General features: G+C 52.1%; 8 protein-coding genes across 8 annotated transcripts; 4 read left to right on the top strand and 4 right to left on the bottom strand.

The window, feature by feature from the left end:
• Nucleotides 1-722: 722 nt before the first annotated feature.
• Nucleotides 723-2,548, bottom strand: N7462_002925 (putative MFS transporter; the record flags this gene model as incomplete). Its single annotated transcript, XM_057074651.1, has 3 exons — nucleotides 723-1,981; nucleotides 2,041-2,118; nucleotides 2,341-2,548. 3 exons carry the CDS (start codon nucleotides 2,546-2,548, stop codon nucleotides 723-725), a joined length of 1,545 nt encoding a protein of 514 aa, XP_056934156.1.
• Nucleotides 2,549-3,986: 1,438 nt separating this feature from the next.
• On the bottom strand, nucleotides 3,987-4,981 carry N7462_002924 (SDR family NAD(P)-dependent oxidoreductase; the record flags this gene model as incomplete). The annotated part of the gene is made up of 2 exons (XM_057074650.1): nucleotides 3,987-4,547; nucleotides 4,625-4,981. The coding sequence occupies 2 exons, from the start codon at nucleotides 4,979-4,981 to the stop codon at nucleotides 3,987-3,989; spliced, it is 918 nt and encodes a 305-aa protein (XP_056934155.1).
• A 631-nt stretch (nucleotides 4,982-5,612) lies between these two features.
• On the bottom strand, nucleotides 5,613-6,872 carry N7462_002923 (purine-nucleoside phosphorylase; the record flags this gene model as incomplete). The annotated part of the gene is made up of 2 exons (XM_057074649.1): nucleotides 5,613-6,686; nucleotides 6,747-6,872. The coding sequence occupies 2 exons, from the start codon at nucleotides 6,870-6,872 to the stop codon at nucleotides 5,613-5,615; spliced, it is 1,200 nt and encodes a 399-aa protein (XP_056934154.1).
• A 1,510-nt stretch (nucleotides 6,873-8,382) lies between these two features.
• Nucleotides 8,383-8,769, top strand: N7462_002922 (uncharacterized protein; the record flags this gene model as incomplete). Its single annotated transcript, XM_057074648.1, has 1 exon — nucleotides 8,383-8,769. The coding sequence occupies one exon, from the start codon at nucleotides 8,383-8,385 to the stop codon at nucleotides 8,767-8,769; it is 387 nt and encodes a 128-aa protein (XP_056934153.1).
• A 2,569-nt stretch (nucleotides 8,770-11,338) lies between these two features.
• Nucleotides 11,339-12,757, top strand: N7462_002921 (FAD-dependent oxidoreductase; the record flags this gene model as incomplete). The annotated part of the gene is made up of 1 exon (XM_057074647.1): nucleotides 11,339-12,757. One exon carries the CDS (start codon nucleotides 11,339-11,341, stop codon nucleotides 12,755-12,757), a length of 1,419 nt encoding a protein of 472 aa, XP_056934152.1.
• A 281-nt stretch (nucleotides 12,758-13,038) lies between these two features.
• N7462_002920 (pectate lyase family protein) lies at nucleotides 13,039-14,266 on the bottom strand (the record flags this gene model as incomplete). The annotated part of the gene is made up of 5 exons (XM_057074646.1): nucleotides 13,039-13,503; nucleotides 13,565-13,650; nucleotides 13,702-13,787; nucleotides 13,855-14,081; nucleotides 14,141-14,266. The coding sequence occupies 5 exons, from the start codon at nucleotides 14,264-14,266 to the stop codon at nucleotides 13,039-13,041; spliced, it is 990 nt and encodes a 329-aa protein (XP_056934151.1).
• Nucleotides 14,267-15,722: 1,456 nt separating this feature from the next.
• Nucleotides 15,723-16,639, top strand: N7462_002919 (Oxoglutarate/iron-dependent dioxygenase; the record flags this gene model as incomplete). The annotated part of the gene is made up of 6 exons (XM_057074645.1): nucleotides 15,723-15,770; nucleotides 15,849-16,000; nucleotides 16,038-16,096; nucleotides 16,148-16,233; nucleotides 16,298-16,477; nucleotides 16,535-16,639. 6 exons carry the CDS (start codon nucleotides 15,723-15,725, stop codon nucleotides 16,637-16,639), a joined length of 630 nt encoding a protein of 209 aa, XP_056934150.1.
• Nucleotides 16,640-17,133: 494 nt separating this feature from the next.
• Nucleotides 17,134-18,678, top strand: N7462_002918 (FAD-binding oxidoreductase; the record flags this gene model as incomplete). Its single annotated transcript, XM_057074644.1, has 3 exons — nucleotides 17,134-17,265; nucleotides 17,322-18,483; nucleotides 18,557-18,678. 3 exons carry the CDS (start codon nucleotides 17,134-17,136, stop codon nucleotides 18,676-18,678), a joined length of 1,416 nt encoding a protein of 471 aa, XP_056934149.1.
• Between the last annotated feature and the right edge of the window lie 47 nt (nucleotides 18,679-18,725).

The following is an 18,725-nucleotide window of genomic DNA, read 5'->3' as shown; positions in this document are numbered from 1 at the left end:
CTGATTGTTGTCGTGCTTGCCAGGACCGACTGAAGTTCAGCAACCCCGTCCAATAGTAACGTGATCCAGTCGAGTTTGAAAGACCTCTTCCAGGAGATTGTCAGGACCAATGACTTTTTATGGCCTCCCCATTGGCATTCACCCCCGGCAGCCAGAGACCTGGACTAAGGCGCGCCTTCAGTCACTCCTTGGCCTGGCCAAGGATGAAGCAAACATCGACGTTGATTACTCTGCGTCCTTCTAGACCCGTCTTCTGCCCTGGTCTTACATGATCAGGATTTCTCTCCTTCTTCACTCGGTTCCTGTCAGCTCGCAAGCACGGTTGATAAGACCACCTCCCGCGCCCTCCCGTCGAGGGGCCCATTTCCTACGTGGGCATTTCCGAAGTGGAGTCGCCGCTATCTCTGGTTACCCCAGAGGACAAAAGCTCCCCCCACGTCTGTTCGCGGGGTTAAAGGAATCTTTAGCGTGGGATGGAAGAGCGCCCCAGGGCAGATGGCTACCCCGTGACCTAAACATTACTTTACACCAAATAGGATCAGAGATCTATGAGTTCGACAGTATATGTACGCTATTTACACGACTCGTGGATTTTCCTCGGAATTTTAGATACAAGAGAATGGAGACTGGAAGGGATGGGAGCAACAAGCGACAGCAGAGACAAGAGAGGTAACGGAACATCCCACGCAATCCAGATTATACACTTCTTTGATTCACATCCGTCAAAGAAACCAGCGGAATTGCGGCGAGGAGGGCCCGTCGCGCATGCGCTCGGTGGGGATGTCTCGCGCTTGCATGGTCACCCCGTCCCGTCGGTCGCGTCGTTTGTTGTCCAGCCACATGTACAACCCCAGCAAGCCGGCCAGACAGGCCCCTGTTGCGCCAAAGGCCGAAACGGTAATCAAGGCCGGCATGTACTTGGGGGCATCCTGCTCCCGAAACACATTGCTACTGACCAGACCCATCAGGTTGGCTAGTGGCACGCCGATACTGGTCAACAGCACTCGGCGGCCCTCATGGGCGATGTTGTTATTGTACCAGGTGCTCAGCATGACGGAGGGCGCTGAAGTGCCCCAGGTCATCATGAAGGTCGCGAAATAGGCTAGCTGCAGCTGTTGGTGCACATCATCGATGGAGGCATAGATCATGAAGCCGGCGAACGTGAACAAGAACCCGAGCACAATGAACGGCGAGCGGAGGCGCGTGTAGTCGGAGCAGAAGGCCAGAACGAGGAGCATCACTGCCCCCGTCACGTTCGGGGCCACCGTGTAGAGATTGGTCTTGACGGTCGGGTAGCCTAGGCGCGCGACGATCTGCGGCATGAAGAGGGCGACGCCTTGCAGCGGTACACCCAGGCAGATTTCGATGCTGAGGAAGACATAGGTAGTGGGATGTTTGAAAATGGTAATGGCTTCGCGGAAGCGGAACTTCTCATTGACGACGGCGCTGGAGTCGACCTGAATGCGGTGGAAGGCGAGAGCCTTCTCCTCCTCGGACAGGAAGTTGGCCTCGGCGGCACTCTTGGGCAGGTAGAAGAAGGCGAAGACAGCAAAGAGAACAGTGACACCGCCCTCAATCAGGAACAGGTAGCGCCAATTGGGTAGCTTGGACCCCTGGATTTGAAACACCCCAAAGGCAATGAGGCCGGAGAAGGCGTTGGCGATATTGGAGGCAGCATAGAAGATGGCCAAACGGCGGGCCAGCTCGCCACGTCGGTAGAACGTAGTCAAGTAGTAAATCACCAGCGGGAAAAAAGCGGCCTCGGACATGCCCAGGAACCAGCGTAGGGCGAAGATGCCGCCGAAGTTGTTGGCGGCGGACGACAGCAGGGTGAAAGCCCCAAATGAGAACATCAGGATGGGCAGCACCCGCGCGGGGCTGAATTTCTTTCCCAGCATGGAAAAGGGTGGCGCAAAGACCACAAAGGGCACGAAGAAAATAGACAGCAGCAGGTTATACTGGTTGGGCTTGAAATGCAGATCTAGTCGCCAAATAGGAGGAGGGGAGGGTTAGCAGGAAGTACTTTCCAGTTCTATTTACAGATGAGAGCGGTACCTTTGTCCATGCCATCTGTCTTTGCATTGCCCAAATTGCCCTTGTCGAGGGCGTTGAAGAGGTCTGGGAGAGAGCAGAAAGCGTCAGATTGTGGAGCGAAAAGCGAGATCAATGGATGACACGATGGATATAAACATGCATGTCCAGTATAGCCATGTATATATTCGTATACATGTGTCAAGGCAACTTGCTCGCTGTATATATCGTATAAAGGACCGATCTATAGCACGGATTTATGCCGCATATAGGGAGATCCGGGTTGACTTCTTAGAACGATTCACGTACACATGATGGCCAGGATGGGCAGCAGTCGAATATCAAATCGGCGACACAGGCGACGTTCCGCCTTATGGTCCACCACCCGGGTGACCTCGTCGACGACCCCCGGGGCCGATGCATAGCCCTGGAGCTTGTCGGGTTCGTCCACGGTGCCAAAGGTCGCGGATTTGGCAGTGTCGTCCAGCGACGGTTGATGGGGGGGACCTGACCCCATACTGGCGAGAGAGGGAGAGAGCAAGAGAAGTGGATGAAGGGCAAGAGAGTCCCACGTTGTTCGGGCACAGGGAAAAGGGAAGAAGAAGAAGGGGTGAAGAAGTATATCTGATCCCAGCGACCAAAAAGACCGATGGACAGACCAGCCCCAAAGCACCAGACCAGCCGAGATTAATTTCGGAAAGAACAAGAACAAGAACAAAAGAGCAAGACCTTAGCCGCGCAAGGAGACGAGGGCTGGCTTCTTATCACGCTCTTACGCGGGCATCTCCCTTGGCGATCCCAAGAATGTTGCATCCCCTTGAGCCCACCCCCGAACCGGGGCCAACCAAGCCACAATCCAGCCATCAGACTACCCCCGAAACTACGCTGGACGACATACTGCACCACGCGGGGACCAATCCCATCCACGGATCCTGCTGAGCCGGAAAGAGTCTCTCTGTCGGGGGCACACCCCCACGTCTTTCTTTCTCCGCAAAAGTCCGCTGGAAGGGTCCGAGGGGCCCCACTGGGGTGGTTACTCCGTCCTTGTACTCTGTTCTCCTATCACTCCGTCCCTTGGTGCCTCTGGTTTTCTCTCCTACTGGTCGGGACCGAGACGGTTGCATCCAGCTTTACCGAGCCTGAAGAAGTTCAGCGGCGTGGGATGCGCCAGTGCAAGACGTCATCGAATGCCCGATAGAAGGCTGGACCAACCAGGATCATAGGAATTCGAGTTCATTGAAAAGAAAGGCCATAAGTGACATTGATACTATTGTAGTAGATTTATGCTCGAGTCTCTCTTTCTCTCTCTCTTTCTCTTCTTTTTGGGCAGAATGTTTCTTGCTCCTTCCATAGATCCCGCCATTCAGGAACCGCCATTGTGGCTTGCGGGCACCAGAGGGCCCACCGACCGGCCCGCGGCACTTTGAACATACCGTTTCAACGGGGTTCAAAAATGTGAGAATGTGCCAGATTCCTTCTAGAGCCTCCAAGGAAACCGTATAGACCTTTCAAGGTTCCCCTTAAAGCTAGACGGTAGATTGACGGGACCGGAATGCTGGAACTCCTGGGTGACTCCGTCGGGAGGTCATCGCGATAAGGGTTGCATCGGCGATGCATAGTCGACGGACGCGGCGACGCCAAACCACCTACCGAACCCATGAGTCGTCCGACGGCTTGGTCCCACGGCACTGGTTTGATTTAACAAATGAAGCTTCTAGAGTAAGTATCTTTTATTGACTCTGTACATTTCTACTCGACACCAATTACAGAAATACCAGAGTTTAGAAATAAGAACGTCCCAGAGAAACAACCCCCGGTCCTGGGTAGTCTCTCGGCAGCCATTCCCGCGATGAATCGCTCACCCTCGGTCGCAGAGGAGAAGCCACGGCAAGCTTATCATCTGCTTTGGCTCGCGGGAAGATACCGAGGAAGCAGGATATGAGGAGGAACGGGTTTCATGATGTGGCCCGGGCGGCCGCGTCTGCCTGGATCGCTTCTGCGGCGCGGTCCTTCCAATTATCCTCCCACCGCGATAAGGCTGGCCGGCCCTCAATGGCATCGCCCATGCTCCACTTCATTCGCGCCTGGTCCACGGCACGGTCCGTCTCGCCATCCGGACAGATGATGTAGAATGCTCCGGTTTGGAGCCCGTGGAGCAACGCCTCAGCCACCTGACTGGGAAACCACGCCCCGGCAGGTTTGGTGATCGTCTCCTCATCGGTAGGGCCGACATTACCCATCAGTCCGGTCCAGGTCCAGCCGGGAATCAACAGATGGACTGAGATGTGCGCGGTCGCTGGGTCGGAGCGTAGGTCATGGGCGAGATGTTCAGTGAGGTGCTTGATCGCCGCCTTGGAGGCATTGTAGGCGGGATTACTGCTTCCCGGCGGATTGGTGATTCCTTGCTTGGAACCTGTGATGACAATCGATTTGGCCGTCGTCGACGGAGAGGCGAGCAACAATGGAAGGAGAACTTCAAGCCCATTCAGTGGGCCTGAAACATTCGTGCCAAAAGTCTGCGAGGAAGTACCACGAGTCAATTCAGTCAGGGCGAGACCCAATCAGGGCGAAACACAATCATAGGACACCAGACCTTCTGCCAATAGTCACCATCCAGCCAGGGCTTCAACCGTTTCGCCGCGGACCCCTGGGCTTGATAGCCTTTCCCGGCGTTCAACACCACCAGATCAATCTCCGGGAACAATTTGCCAATCTGGTGAGCGGTCTCCTTCCAGAGAGCCCGGTCGGCCACGTCGAGAACAAAGACTTCGGTCATGAGGCTTGGGTTCAAATCGGCCAGGACCGTTTTGGCCTTGGCCAGGTTATCATGATCGATATCGAGCAATGCAAGGTGCATCCCTTGACTTCGACACAGCTTCGCCACGGCAAAGCCCACCCCCGAGGCGGCGCCCGTAATCACGGCTGTTTTATGTTCCTGAATCACATTCATTGTGCTGCACTTGTCCTGAATGAGGTCTACCCTTGAAAGGAACGAGAGAAAGCGAGCTTGGATGAGGGGTTGGAGGGGAACTGCCAAGCGGGCCGTGTTTATAGGGCGGTCATCACGGCGTTAACGGAGATAGGACACATTTGACCTACCTTCGATCCAATCTCAATGCGAACTACAGGTGATTCGACCAGAAGTGACTTACAGACCGGACGAGCATTATAATCGTCCAGTAGGTTTATGATAGGAGGGGGAGTTTGTGTGGTTGTGCTTCTAGCCCTGCGGTTACGCTCCCGGTTGCTTAGTTGCTTAGCAAGTTCGGCGACGCATATTTTCATTGAACTCGCCACTTGGCAGTCATTGTACCTGGGAAATCGTCTGCTGTCGGATGGTTTGCAAAGGTGATCAATCAGATCAGTTATGATGTGTGGGCGCAGACCAAAGTCCACTATACCAGAGCCAATGGCCAATATCGAAAAAGAACTCCCTAGTAAATATAGTTACCTTGATAAAGAATCTAGCTGAAGTGAATCAACCAAAGTTTACGTCGCTAATTTTTTAAATTACACATGCAATGGCAGAAAGGCCACCTCTGCCTGACTCGGTAGTGACTGCCACAGTAGAGGGTAGCCGTTTATCCGCGGCGTCTCAAACGAGTGGGCATGCTCCGTTTCTTGAACGCACCGCTGTCTTCAAGGGCCTGCGCAACGCCTGGGCCGAAATCAGGCTGACCACCCAAAGTCCCGAAGATGTCACCGATGTAGTTGCTGGGCTGCACACCAGCCGCAAAAGTTGCATCCCAGCCACGGAGAATCCCCTCCACCACCTTAATACCGGCGCGGTAGATGTTTTCCAAGGCCGGCTCAAATCCTCCCTGGTCTGCGTAAAGCAGGTTGTAAGTGGCTGGAGCCCCCGGGTAGGGTCGGTCGAAGTCCGATGCAGTGCGCATCACGATGATGCGGGAAAAGTCGGTTAAGCTGTGGAGCGAGGAACGCAGCAGAGCCTCAAGAGTGGCGTTATCCTCTTGGGCGCTCGAGCAGTAGTCACCTGTCCCGTTCGTGAACAGCTTGGTGGTGTTTTCAAAGGCGTTGCCCAGAATATTCCCACTATAGTAGACATCCGAGGTAGCCACGTCGCACTCAACCACACTCGGGGGCAAGGTGGCCGCCTTATACTCGCCGGCAACGGTGCGGTAATGGGCACGGTAGGCCTTAGCAGTTGCAGAGTCCGATAGGTTGGCCTTGCGTGCGAAGTTCGCGGCAATGGTCCGGAGATCAGAGTTGACCTCGAAGACCTCCGTGCCATAGATGCTGCTCGGATACTGATTGGGGTAGTCCGAACCCAGGGGGATGTAGCCTGTGGAATAGTTGTGGGGTAGCTCGCGAATATCAATCTCGTACTGCAGAGCAACCTGGACCGCATATCGGGCAAAGGTCGCGGAGCCTGTCGTGGTCCGCTTGGGGTTCACCCCCGCGATGCCGGCCACGAAGAAATAGGTCTGGGTGAGGTTGAATAAGGGCGAGAAGGCCACGGTGGCAACCGTGGTGGCAGCATTAATCTCCGATTCCCCCGTGATCAATTGGCAGATCTCGTAGTCTGCGGTACAATGCACATCGGGGTAGATGGGGGACAGACCCGGAATGGTGATGTTATGGGCGAGCAAGTCGAACTCCGGGATATTCCACCAGGCGTTGGCTTCCGGCTCGAACTACATGTTTCATATCAGCCCATCTTGATCTTGGAACAGCCGAAGTAGGAGCGCACATACCATGGAAACAATGAAGACTTTAGGCGCAATCTTGGCCCCGTGGGAAGCGAAATGGTTGGCTGCCGTTGCGCCCACCGTGCTGCTTACTAGCAACAGCGACGACACTAGAGTCCACGGAGAAGGCATCTTGCGAGATGATGTATCGGTGTCTGTCGCAGAGAATCCAGGCCAGGGGGCATGCGAGCGATTTTAAACCCCGTTCCCCGGAGCTCAACTTGCAGATTTTGACTGTATACACCGCACCGCTCGACCCATGAGAAGTGGGTATTCAAACTTCCCAATCCGGCAGCGATCAGCACCGGACCGCGACGAGCTTTGGTTCGGGATGGCGACAACTGGGCTGATTGGCGGCTGTCGGGCGAGCTCCATCGACTCGACCCCCTTTTCGATAAACAGCGCCAGAGCCGTCCAATGGTGTGTATCGCTGGTCGCAATCGCGACTTTGCCTTATCGGCCGCTATCGTTTGATCGGAGGTTTTGCAGCGTTGGGATCGGCGGATCCATCGCAGAGAATTTTCACTTGATGCGAATGATAATGGAATGATAACAATAGCAATCACAATGATACACACACACACTCTCTCTATTTTTCTCCTTCTTTCTCTTCCCCCTTTGATGGGTTCTCCTCGTCCTCCATGTGACTCGCTCACCCATGACCCATCGTTGCACGTCCGATTGAGAATCGTCCGGAGGTTAGATGTAGATCGGGATTGTGACCGTTGATTGATGGGCCTATATCCGGCACGGGGCGATGGCCATCACCCAATTCTTCTAATCAACAGCATACAGGGCATGCAGGAGACAATTGGAAACCATGGGAAACCAAACCGGTTACGGAACTGGCTGGGATTAGTAGCCCACCTGCTATGCGGGAGATCTGCTGCAGCGTAGCATACATCAGGATCCCAAGTCACCTCGCTAGAAGTGAGAGCCGATATTTATTTCGCGGAATCTAGTGGTTAGATGGACCTGATGAACTATCTTGTGATATTGATAATATCTGTATACCTGGCAGAATATCGAGTGGAACCCTCCTAATGATCATGTAGCCAAGTCGTCGAGACGTGAGAGCAACTCCACAGTCTGTCAGAACAACCAAAATGGTGGCCATTTTCTGACTTGCGTGTCTGTAGATTGCATGCAACAAACTCATCCAAAGTTCCCTGGACAATGTCGGCCCGCGATCGGGATCCCGTCGTGGTCTCCGTGTCTCCACGCAGGTTGGTCCTATGGTGCCTGGTGAGGTCCGATGACGCGCGGGGCTCAAGCCACCAGTAACGTCGAATCTAGGCGGGACGTTGAACGTGGGGCATGACGCATGTCAGACCTCGATTATTCTTAGAAGGTGACAGGACGAGGCCGCTGATCGTGGAGAATCAACCTCCAACGTCATCCCCATGACGTCATTAATCTATTGTTCCACGTCCACATTCCAACGGTGATGCAAACCATGATTAAAACCACGAGGGCGCCCTGGCGGAGGCATCCAACGTTGCAATCCGCTCCCACCCCGCCATCATTCTCTGCTGGTGTCTTTAGGTACGTGCTCCCTGGCAGAGAACAGATCCATCCTTTACGCACTATCTGACCTGGTCTGGCCAGTCTTTCGATTCACGACCTCTCCCCTTCCTCTATAATGCCGTCGATCCACGACCGAATTCGCGAAGATCTCCTCAATAAGGAGCTCGCGCTCTGGACCGCCCTCACGTCCGCAGATCCGGCACCGGCAATTCAAAAGCTATGCAACCCAGAAGCCAACCTCATGTTCCCCCAGACAGAGATCCTTACCTTAGAAGACGAGGCTGGGTTCAAGAACGCCCTGAAGCCTCCGTTTCATCGCTTTGATGGATACCAACTGGACGAGGTCCGAACAATTATTCTAGATCTGATGGCAGGCGTGGTCACATACAAAGTTCGGGCAGTCAGAGGGCAGAAGGAATACCGAGCAAGTGGCTCAACCACCTGGAGCCAGGGATCGGATGGAGAATGGACACTGGCCTGTCATCAAGAGACGCTGTTGTAATGAATGGATCTGCGATAATGAGTATAATGAGCGATTGAGTGTGCTGTGACTGTTCAATACCATGCCTCACGAATGGATGATTCTCTTTGCCTTTGTCAATTTCTTTTGATGTTTAGTGTTATTTTATCCTGCTGATTTCCATTCAAGACACACATATGCGGAGAAGATCTGATCGTATACATTACAATGACACAGAGCTAACTCATGGTGCTGACCTTGTCTTCGTTTTTATTTCGTGTATAAAGCACCCGAGGGCCCGTGGATAAAACACTATTCTTCTATCCTAGAACGGGGAGAGCAACACTGTCTGAACACCTCAGACAACTTTTGCTGCCCAAAATGGTTGGTTCGGTTCAAAAGAATCTATCCAGGTACCGCCTCGGTGAGCCCTGAGCCAAAGGTTGGCTTCGTGGGTGACCAAAGTTAAAATCGAACACGGTGGATGATGTCACCATAAATCTAGCCTTACATGGACCAAAGAGAGAAAGGAGGGGGATCCTTGGGTATTGTTGTAGAAAGAGAACTAGAATTGTAACAATGTCCGAGATTTATCCGTCTAGGGTTCGAGCGTATGGTGAAAACTCCGGTTTCTTTTCCCTGAGCACATGATTTATCGTCGCGCTCAAAATAGCCTGAATAAGACCAACTTGAAAAGTCCTCCTGCCTAGCAAAGGTAAGGCAGGTGGAAAGAGATCGCAGTTGGGGATAACTCTCAAAGTTCCAAGAAGTATCACGAGGGCGTGAGACTCAGAAAGAATCAGGGGTAACCATGTATAGCAAATAGGAGAATATTGGAAGCTGTCGATGGGTTTCATCATTGTTAGTGGCAACGTGGACAAAATACGATTATGTAAGCCGACCGTCGGGGTCCGCAGAAAGCGGCCGCTAACACGCCCGGGTTTCTTCAATTCTCGAGCGAAAAAGCGCTAGGAAGCAAAAGGAGGACACGGGTGTCGCATTGCATCCCTGTCGATTTTCCTCAGCTGGTCTTGGCATACAAACCTGCATATGTACATACGTACAGTACTCTGCATAGAAAGCGAGAATCAACTTTCGACACATTTCTCGCTTAGAGCTTAGAAGAATTCGGAGCCATTTGTCCCCGCGATTTCCCGAGGATCGGTCATGATGGACAATGGGCGGTGTCTGATATGGCCATCTCAGTCCTGGTCATCGCAGACATAACAGCAGAAGGATTCTGTGCGGTAGCTGTGCCAGAGTCGAGTGACCGTACTCCGTACAATCCACGCTAGGTACAGTAAAAAGGGAGGACAATCCGATTGAGCCTGATACATACTGGATATTAGTCCGTAAGACGTTGTAGTGACAACACAACCACCATCGGGTTCACTACTTCATATTACTGGCTTATCTACTGGGTTGGTTCAAAATGCCGGTTGCCAAAAGCACTTTGCTATGTCTGCGTCGGCTATTGGAGTCGGGGGTCCCAAGTGAAATTGAAGTTTTTCTCTTTCGCACATCCATGACAACAACATACGCTAAGAGGGGCCTCTGAGCTACTGCCTAAGCACTCGGCAGCTAGCTGCATTTGAATTCTGTAGGGAGCTACAAATGAAAAATCTCCTGAATCCTCCTCCAACTTTCATTTTGAAGAAGGCTGCAGAGAATATTGGATTGGGCAAAGTTCATTCGCCAACCACATCGATTATGGCAATGATGTATCTATCATGTGGAACGTTCATTCCTAGCGCCTTTTTCACGCTGTTGCCAGTTCGTACGAAAGACGGAGAACAGACCATGTAGTGAGCCGGAACGAATCATTCCCTAGCACGGGAGTCCATGCTTAGTTGGGCAAGAGAGAATTAAGAGCAGGACGAGAAACAGTGGAACTGGTGGGACTGGGTCCACGTCCGCGGCAAGTTACGGGCCGAGCAATGAGCAATTGCCCCTTATCCTTGCAGGATCGGAACATCCATCCGTTGTGTCGTGTGCCTGCTCAACGGTCTCAACGGCCCTGGGGTTTAGAGGTTTCGTTTTCAAGGATATAATTGCTCCGCTGCTCTACGTTCGCTTTTGTGTTTCATCCCGAGGATTCGGTTTGAAACATGACCAACGGGCCGGGTGGACCGCTAGCATTTGTGATCTATCATGTCTCCCTTCTGTGGGCATGGGTCCTCGCGTGTGGATGATACAAATTTGAAAGTATCTACTCTATTGTTGTTATTATTATTTGTCCCCGTACTCCTCTACAGTGTTGGGGCTCCACCACGGTTCCACGGTTGGGCGGCACCCGCAATGCCGAAGGATCGCCTGTCCCGGCCGAGGAAACCTTGATTTTTCCTTTTTTGCTCTATCGACGGCTTTAGATCGGTTATAAAGTTATGACAAGAAGCTCACAAGGGGACCGTCCGATCGTCACGACAATCTTCGGCCAGACGGTCCCTGGTGGATTTTTATAACATACTTGTTCCATGGTGGTTTCGTGCGGAGAACGAGTGGATTCGCTAGTGTGGGAAGCACGGATCGAATTCGACTGGACACGCATGGCCTGTGGCCTACATATACACCCCGGCCCCGGTGAATTCAAAATTTCATCCTGATCAACCCGATGGATTCTCCGCATCTGCCGCGCAACATAATCGTCGTGGGCGCAGGCATTGCCGGCTTCGCATGCGCCCTCGCCCTCTCTAGAGAGCTCACGCCCTTTGTGCCGGACCTCCAAATTAAGATCTTTGAACGACATGACATCCTATCAACGTCTGGGGGCGCCATCAATCTAACCCCGGTAGCGCAGCGCCATTTGGCGCAATTGGGAGTGCTGGATGAGCTCAATCGCATGGGCGCCGAAGGGGGAGCAGATGTAGATGCAATCGAACTCTACTCGATCCGGTCCGGCAGGGCAATTGGCTCAATAGATTTTGTGGATCAGAATGGCCAGGGGTTCGGAGGATACAAAGGCCGTCGGGTGATGCGCATCGTGCTGTCTGTGGCGATGATGAACGTGGTCGACCGGACGCCCAACATTGAACTGATCTTAGGGAAAAAGCTGATTGGCGGCGAGGAAATCAACGAACAGGCAGTGGTGCATTTCCAAGATGGTTCCGAGGCCATTGGCGACCTGGTCATTGGTTGTGATGGCGTCCATTCCGCCGTTCGCACTCGTTGGGTTGATCCCGACTGCCCGTCGCAATATACGGGCATGTCCTTTTTGCAAGCCACCATGCCGACCAAGTCGATTGCATCTTCCGTTCATTTCCAATCGTCGGCCTTGAATATTTCCCGTCACGGGTCGATGTTGACAAGCTTTTGCGATCGGGATCGCGATCAAATATTCGCCGCGGCGACTGTTCAGTTCAGCCAGGCAGACTTAAGTTTCTACCGCCTCGAGCCCGGCCAGGACTGGGCGACACAAAATGGAATTCGTTGTGCCCTTCGGGCCGAGATGCGCGACCGCTTCTCCAAGTCCGCGATTCCATGCATTCGGGATATGGTGGCTAGTAAGGCGGACTGGATGCTCTACCCGGTATATCAAGTCCGTCCAGGAGGGAAATGGTGTATGAACCGTGTAATCCTACTTGGTGATGCAGCCCACGCGGTATGTGTCTGTGCTGAATCAGAGTCCCTTTTCGCAATTCAGAAATCGAATGCGGCTAATTTGCGATTCCAGATGCCACCACGAGATGAGTCCGCAGCGTATGCGTTGGATGATGCCATTCTATTTGCCCGTATTCTAGCACGCTACCGCTCGGAACCCTTGGTAGAGGTGTTTGATGCATATGAAAGCCTCCGTCGCGACACTATCAACCGTGCATTTAAGGAATCGCATCGAATGTGGGATCGAAATCGGGATATGGGTCATCTCGAAGGTCGACTCAAAGAATGGATGATGCCATTCTATCTCCGGAGTCACCGAGACGAACGAGAGGCCGCATGGGAATTTGATGCTGCCCAGATTTCTCTTCCCACTCCGACCCCAAGCGAGGACCTGGTGTCTTTGCATTCATTTTTGAAGGAGCATACCGTATAGGGGTGGCACACATTTCATCGGGCTGGTTATGGTGTTATGATGGGATGCATAGGATGGTGCTCTGAGTTTTATCGATACCCTAAGATCAATTTTCATCTTTCTCTTATCATGTCATAATTACATACGAAAGGAACTACTCTTCACGAAGTGAGAGCTACAATGCCTAGAACTGTATCATGGCGAAAACTTCATTCCATATATCAAACCTACTGGACATCCCTTTTGTAGGATGGTCTTCCCGTAGCGACGGAGTATGAAAAGGAATGCCAGTGATTCCCGACTTAGAAGGTCAGGGTTTGACCAGCAGTCCCAACAACTGCACTCTTGACCTTGGCAGAGCCCACCAAATCATAGTCATAAGGCACAGAGGTCAAGGTGCCTTCCTCGGCAGTGTTTTCACCGTCCCCAAAGTCATTATCGTTCGCCACGGCATAACCGTCGTCAGTTGAGTAGAGCGGCTTGTCCGAACCCACGAATTGGTTAGATTCCACAAGAACCTGAGCACCATCCCGAGTGTTAATACCATCATTAACTGCCTCGAAATAACTGTTGTAGATATGCCCAGTACCGAAGCGAATGGATGGTGTACGAGAGTTGATGTTGTACCAGTAGTTATTGTTCTGGGTAACATGCAGATGTCCAGTGTCCTCATCGCCATTGCTGTCGGAGTGTCCAATCAAAGAAGCCTTCCAATGATCGTGAATGAAGGTGTTGGAGACCGTGACATAGTCGGCTGCATGAGTGATCTATAATCAATTATCAGTCATCTGCGCGCTGCACTCGTCCTTTCTGCCTCGCCAATCTTACGTCAATGAGTCCATCGTAGTAATCTTTGTCATGATCCATGTCCGAGGAGACATCGCAATGGTCGACCCAGACATTGTTGGAGTATTCTAGGATACGTTAGCCGTCAGAATGACAACCCTTGTTCATATGTCACTCACGGATGCCAATTGCGTCTCCGTTGTCTGCCAGGACTTTTTGAATTCCCAGGTTGCGGATGATCACGTTGGACTCCTCCTTCACGAGGCTAGCAAAAAGTCTGTTAGTATACTTATTCCCGAGCTCTCGAAATATATCAGTGTATCTTCACTAACAGGCCGAAATTTTTCAAAATTGCATTTGAATTCTTGCCGATGATGCTGGTGTTGCTGCCAACACGAACCTGATCAGCAGTTTGGGTGATCGTGCCGCTGACAATGACAACTTTAGCGCTATCGCCAGAGACTGCTGAAGTGAAGGCCGCATATGACGACACAGTGGTGGTTGTGCCACCAGCACCACCGGTAGTGCCACCGTTCTCACTAGCGTAGCCTGTTGCAGCCTGTGGCGCAATTTTTAAGCTCAAATTCAAACAGGATCAAAACTAGAATGCGTACTCACATCGTTGATACTTGCACGCTTCACAAACTGCCTTTCAGAGAAGCTCGAGGCGGAGGTCGGCACTCCTAGGGCGACACCAGAGAAGTAGCCGGCAAGTGCGGCGGCAATCCACTTGGATGGGGCCATTGAAAGGTAGTTATGGAAAGATTCTCGATTGGAATTGTGAAATTAAATTCTTTGGAAGACCATGAAGACGGGAATATCTACCTGGCTTTATATAGACACCATTAGTCTTCATATACCCTTTTCATCTTGGTTTCAGAAGCCTTGACCTGATCAGAATTGTGGACGGAATTTCTCATTTGAATCCAAAAACCCAATTTACTCTCATGACGACAAAGGCATAGGTGGACTGATCCGTCCTAATTCTCCGACAGCCATGGTATCAATTATGAGACACCTAAATATACATACGCCAGGGCTAGAATTTCCTCTAAATCCATGGGAGGTACTGGGGGCTTGGCATCATTAATGACTGCACCAACCCCGTCCAAGCGCCCAAATTCGATAGAATAATGAAGTATATTTGCGGGGAGATTAGTTGATCGTGGTTGCCGGATTTCCGGCATATTCTCAGCTCAAGCCCGACTATGGTAGGAAAATATCAACCGAGTCAACTCAAGAACTTCCACAAATTAGTTCCAGAGGACTGGGTGTCTTGAATGCGGAGTGGCGCCAAGGCTGCTGAGGTTTCACGGCGGCAGGAATCTTGGCGCCCGGAAGATGAAGGGCGGACTGCGCCATGCATTTCCATCAATGGAGGACCCATGCATCTGGAATCACGGACGTAATAGGTTCTTGGGTTGTTTCATCAACAATTTCCTCTCTCCCTCACACCCCCCTCCTGGGATATGTCGTTGTCGAATGCCCGCTCCAAAAAATCTCCGAATAGTTAGATATCTCTCTGACATGGACCTCAGACCTTGACCATTCACTATTACTCCACTAAGGATAGAATGCATCCACGCATCACTCAAGGGCAACTTCACGTTAACTGGGGTGGTCGAAGTATGCAATGGCTGAGTAATTGCGCCTCGCTTCAGCCGCGCGGGGAAAGAGTCACCTGACTGCGCCATAGTCTGGAGCTTCCTGGATGAGAATGTCCGTTGACGACCAAAGAGATGCCATCTGCTCTACGAAGGTTCTTTGTGTCGTAAATTGAGATAAAAACATGGTGACTACTCTCGTCTCCATGCCGCGGCGACTCGTGAGGATGAACTTGCCAAACTACGGGAGGCCATCTTTGTGGTTGGGTTTCTCTATTTGACCAATACAGGGCTGGAGGTAACCCGACATGGTGCCCGTGGAGTTTGGTAGTCATAATCCTAATGGAAGTCAAATAGGGCCTATTACAGCGCACCCACTCGGCACTGCCTCAGCTGTCCGATCTGCCTACGGCTGTAAAGGAAGCCTGCAATATGATTCACTCACCTTCCTTTCTTGGATACACTCGTCTGGGTGCTGAAACCACTGCTACCCGGACGGACCTTCGTGAGGTAATTGTGATCACCTTCTGTAATAGAAGATTCAAGCGAAACTGATTGGTATAGCAATATGACTTTGGTACGCCAGGCATGAAATCATGGACGACAAAGATCCATTCTGGCAGCGACTGGAAGGCTCAAACCAGGTAGGATCTTTCGGGCTTTCGTCTCTCCAAGTGATTTTTTTTCTTTCCTTATTATCATCCTCACTATTTTGGCTCTAGTACCCAGAGTCTCCCGGCGCACAGAAGCTCGTAGAGGAGTATATTGCCAAGATTGACGAACTGGCGCAGCGATTTATGCATCTAGTGGCAGAATGTCTATCCTCCCCGGAAGATACGTTCGATGTCTTTCAAGGGAAGATGAGTCGGTTCAAGTTTGTTAAATAGCCCCCCTCGGCCCCTAATTCCCAGGGCGTTGGCCCGCATAAAGATTCCGGGCCTCTTCACCTTCCTGTCGCAGGATAATACCGGTAAACTACAGGTTCTCAACAAGAATGGCGAATGAATTGATGTTCGTCCAGTTGAAGGCAATCTGGTCATCAAAATCCAGCAAGGATTCGAAGCTATTACTGGTGGGGTTTGTGCCGCCACCACCCACCGGGTGACTGTAAGACAATGCATTCCCGGACCGATGTGGCAGACTGGAGATTAAACTTCTTCCTTTCTCCCAGGCGCCCACTTCTCAAACCCGATATAGTAATCCATTTTTCCTAGATGTGAGGCTTGATTTGACCTTGGACGAGCTCAAGCAGTCCGCATCCCACATTGTCCGTCGCATCCCCGCTTCGGACGATCGGAAGAAACGTGCCGTCGACGTTCCCAGCGAGTTTCTGTCGCGGCTATACTCCTGCGTACGTGAGCGCTTCAATCTCCTCTTAAGAATTCCAATTGACTCTGATACCCTGTAGTTTGGCGAGGCGCATTTGAGAAACCGGATCCTCTGCCACCCGGACGTTGGCAAACAATGGTACCCCGAACTATACTCTCGGTATTCTCAGCAACCCCGACAGTAGGCGTACGGGGGAGATAGGGGCACACGATCGGATGTTCTAAAAATGGACCCAACCTCTATTTCCGTTGTAAATAATGTCCAGTTATTCGGTCTATTGTGGGATTAGATCCGGTATGCATGTGATTGCATTTGAAATACGCAAACCAATTGTATACACAATGTACCCACGTATAATATGAATAAATGCAGACCCCCATGCCTAGATCACTACTACATACTATATATATATAGCCCGAATGTGAAACCACCGCTCAAACAAGTAGGCCGAGTCTTCCTTGCATTCCAGCATTGGTACGCTACGACATTGAGTGTATCGGTCCCTTACGCCTGAAAGAATCGAAAGGGAAGGTGGACTCGACTCTCGGCCGTGAGTGGGTATCAGATCTGTTGCTCCCCCGCTTTCTTGTCCCACTCCAGCGACCTGGATGGACCGGGCCAAAGTCGCGGGGTTTTTTCCACTCTCTCCACCGTACGAGCATCAGCTGAAATACATTCATGGCGGGAATTACTGCAGCTGCCGTGGAGGCGCTTCGAAGTCGGTTGGCTACTGCGCACATCCATACTCCTGGCTCGGACGGCTACCTGGACAGCCTCGTCCGATGGTCAGACACGGGAATGAAACATGCAGTATGACAATTATAACTGGGGTTGGCTTATCCAAGAGACTCAGCTAACAGGTACAGGGCGTTGTGATTCAACCGATTGATCCCACTGATATTGGCACCGCCTTGCTGTGGGCTCAAGAGTATGCAGTGGACCTGGCGGTCAAGGGCGGGGGCCACTCCACGGCCGGCACGAGCTCTAGTGACGGGGGACTGGTGATTGACCTGTCGCAGATGAAGCAGGTCTCCGTGGATTCTACCCGCAAAACCATCACGGCGCAAGGGGGTGCGACCTGGAAAGAAGTGGACGAGGCGGGCGCGGCGCGCGGCCTGGCAACTGTCGGAGGTACTGTCAATCACACCGGCGTGGGCGGGCTAACGCTGGGCGGCGGATATGGCTGGCTCAGTGGTCAATACGGCTTGACAATCGATAATCTGCTGTCGGCGCGCGTAGTGCTCGCTGACGGTCGCCTGGTCACGGCCTCATCCACTGAACATCCCGACCTTTTCTGGGGCCTTCGTGGCGCCGGATACAACTTTGGAGTGGTGGTGGAGTTCACTTACCAAGCATATGAGCAGAGGAGCTTGGTATATTCTGGCATGCTGGCATTCTCGCCGGACAGACTCGAAGTCGTGATCGAACAGCTGAACGTGACACTGGCACAGCCTGACGCGCGCTCCGGGGCCATGTGTGTCTTTGCCCAAGCGCCGGATGGATCAGGACCCATGATCATCGTGATTTGCTTCTATAATGGCTCTCGCGACGAAGGAGAGCGCCGATTTGCCGGATTTCTGGCTCTGGAGCCCTTACTGAACACTCTCGATATGATTCCTTACCCGATGGTCAATACGCTACAGAACCCGCAGGCGACATATGGCGACCGCAAGTCATTCAAGGGAATCTTTTACGAGCCACCTTTGGAGCCACAGTTTATACGGACAGTGTTCGACGATTTCATGGCCAAAGTCCGAAGTGAGGCCGACCTGATGCCATCTGCGATCATCTTGGAGTTCATTGACATGCGCAAGATCTGCCAAACCCCCTTGTCGGCGACTGCTCTGGCCAGTCGGAACTTGACTCAGAATGGAATCATCTATCTTCGATGGACTGACAAGACCAAAGATCTCGAACATAGGGCGTGGGCTCGTGAGATTCAAGCCAAATGGAAGGCAGAGTTGGATGCGCGGAAACAGCCCCACGCTGCCGGCGAGAATGTACCACAATACATCAACTATGCAGAACGTAAGAAGTCCCGGTATTCCCCTCCTGTGCGTCTTTTGAATGTGCATCCCTAACCATGAACTGTCTCTTTTAGCCGGCGACTCGGTGGTGCCCAACATATACGGCGAGAACCTCGCCCGTCTTCAGACCGTCAAGGCCGAGTATGATCCTACAAATGTGTTCCGCAATATGCACCCTGTCCCACTTCCGAAATAATCTATAGTGAATATTGAATATGGGAGAAGTGCGGAATTGGATATTCG

This window comes from Penicillium macrosclerotiorum (assembly GCF_028827735.1).
Source record: "Penicillium macrosclerotiorum strain IBT 26536 chromosome Unknown utg000003l_segment0_segment0, whole genome shotgun sequence".
Lineage (NCBI taxonomy): Eukaryota > Fungi > Ascomycota > Eurotiomycetes > Eurotiales > Aspergillaceae > Penicillium > Penicillium macrosclerotiorum.
This window is presented reverse-complemented; position numbering and strand designations above follow the sequence as displayed.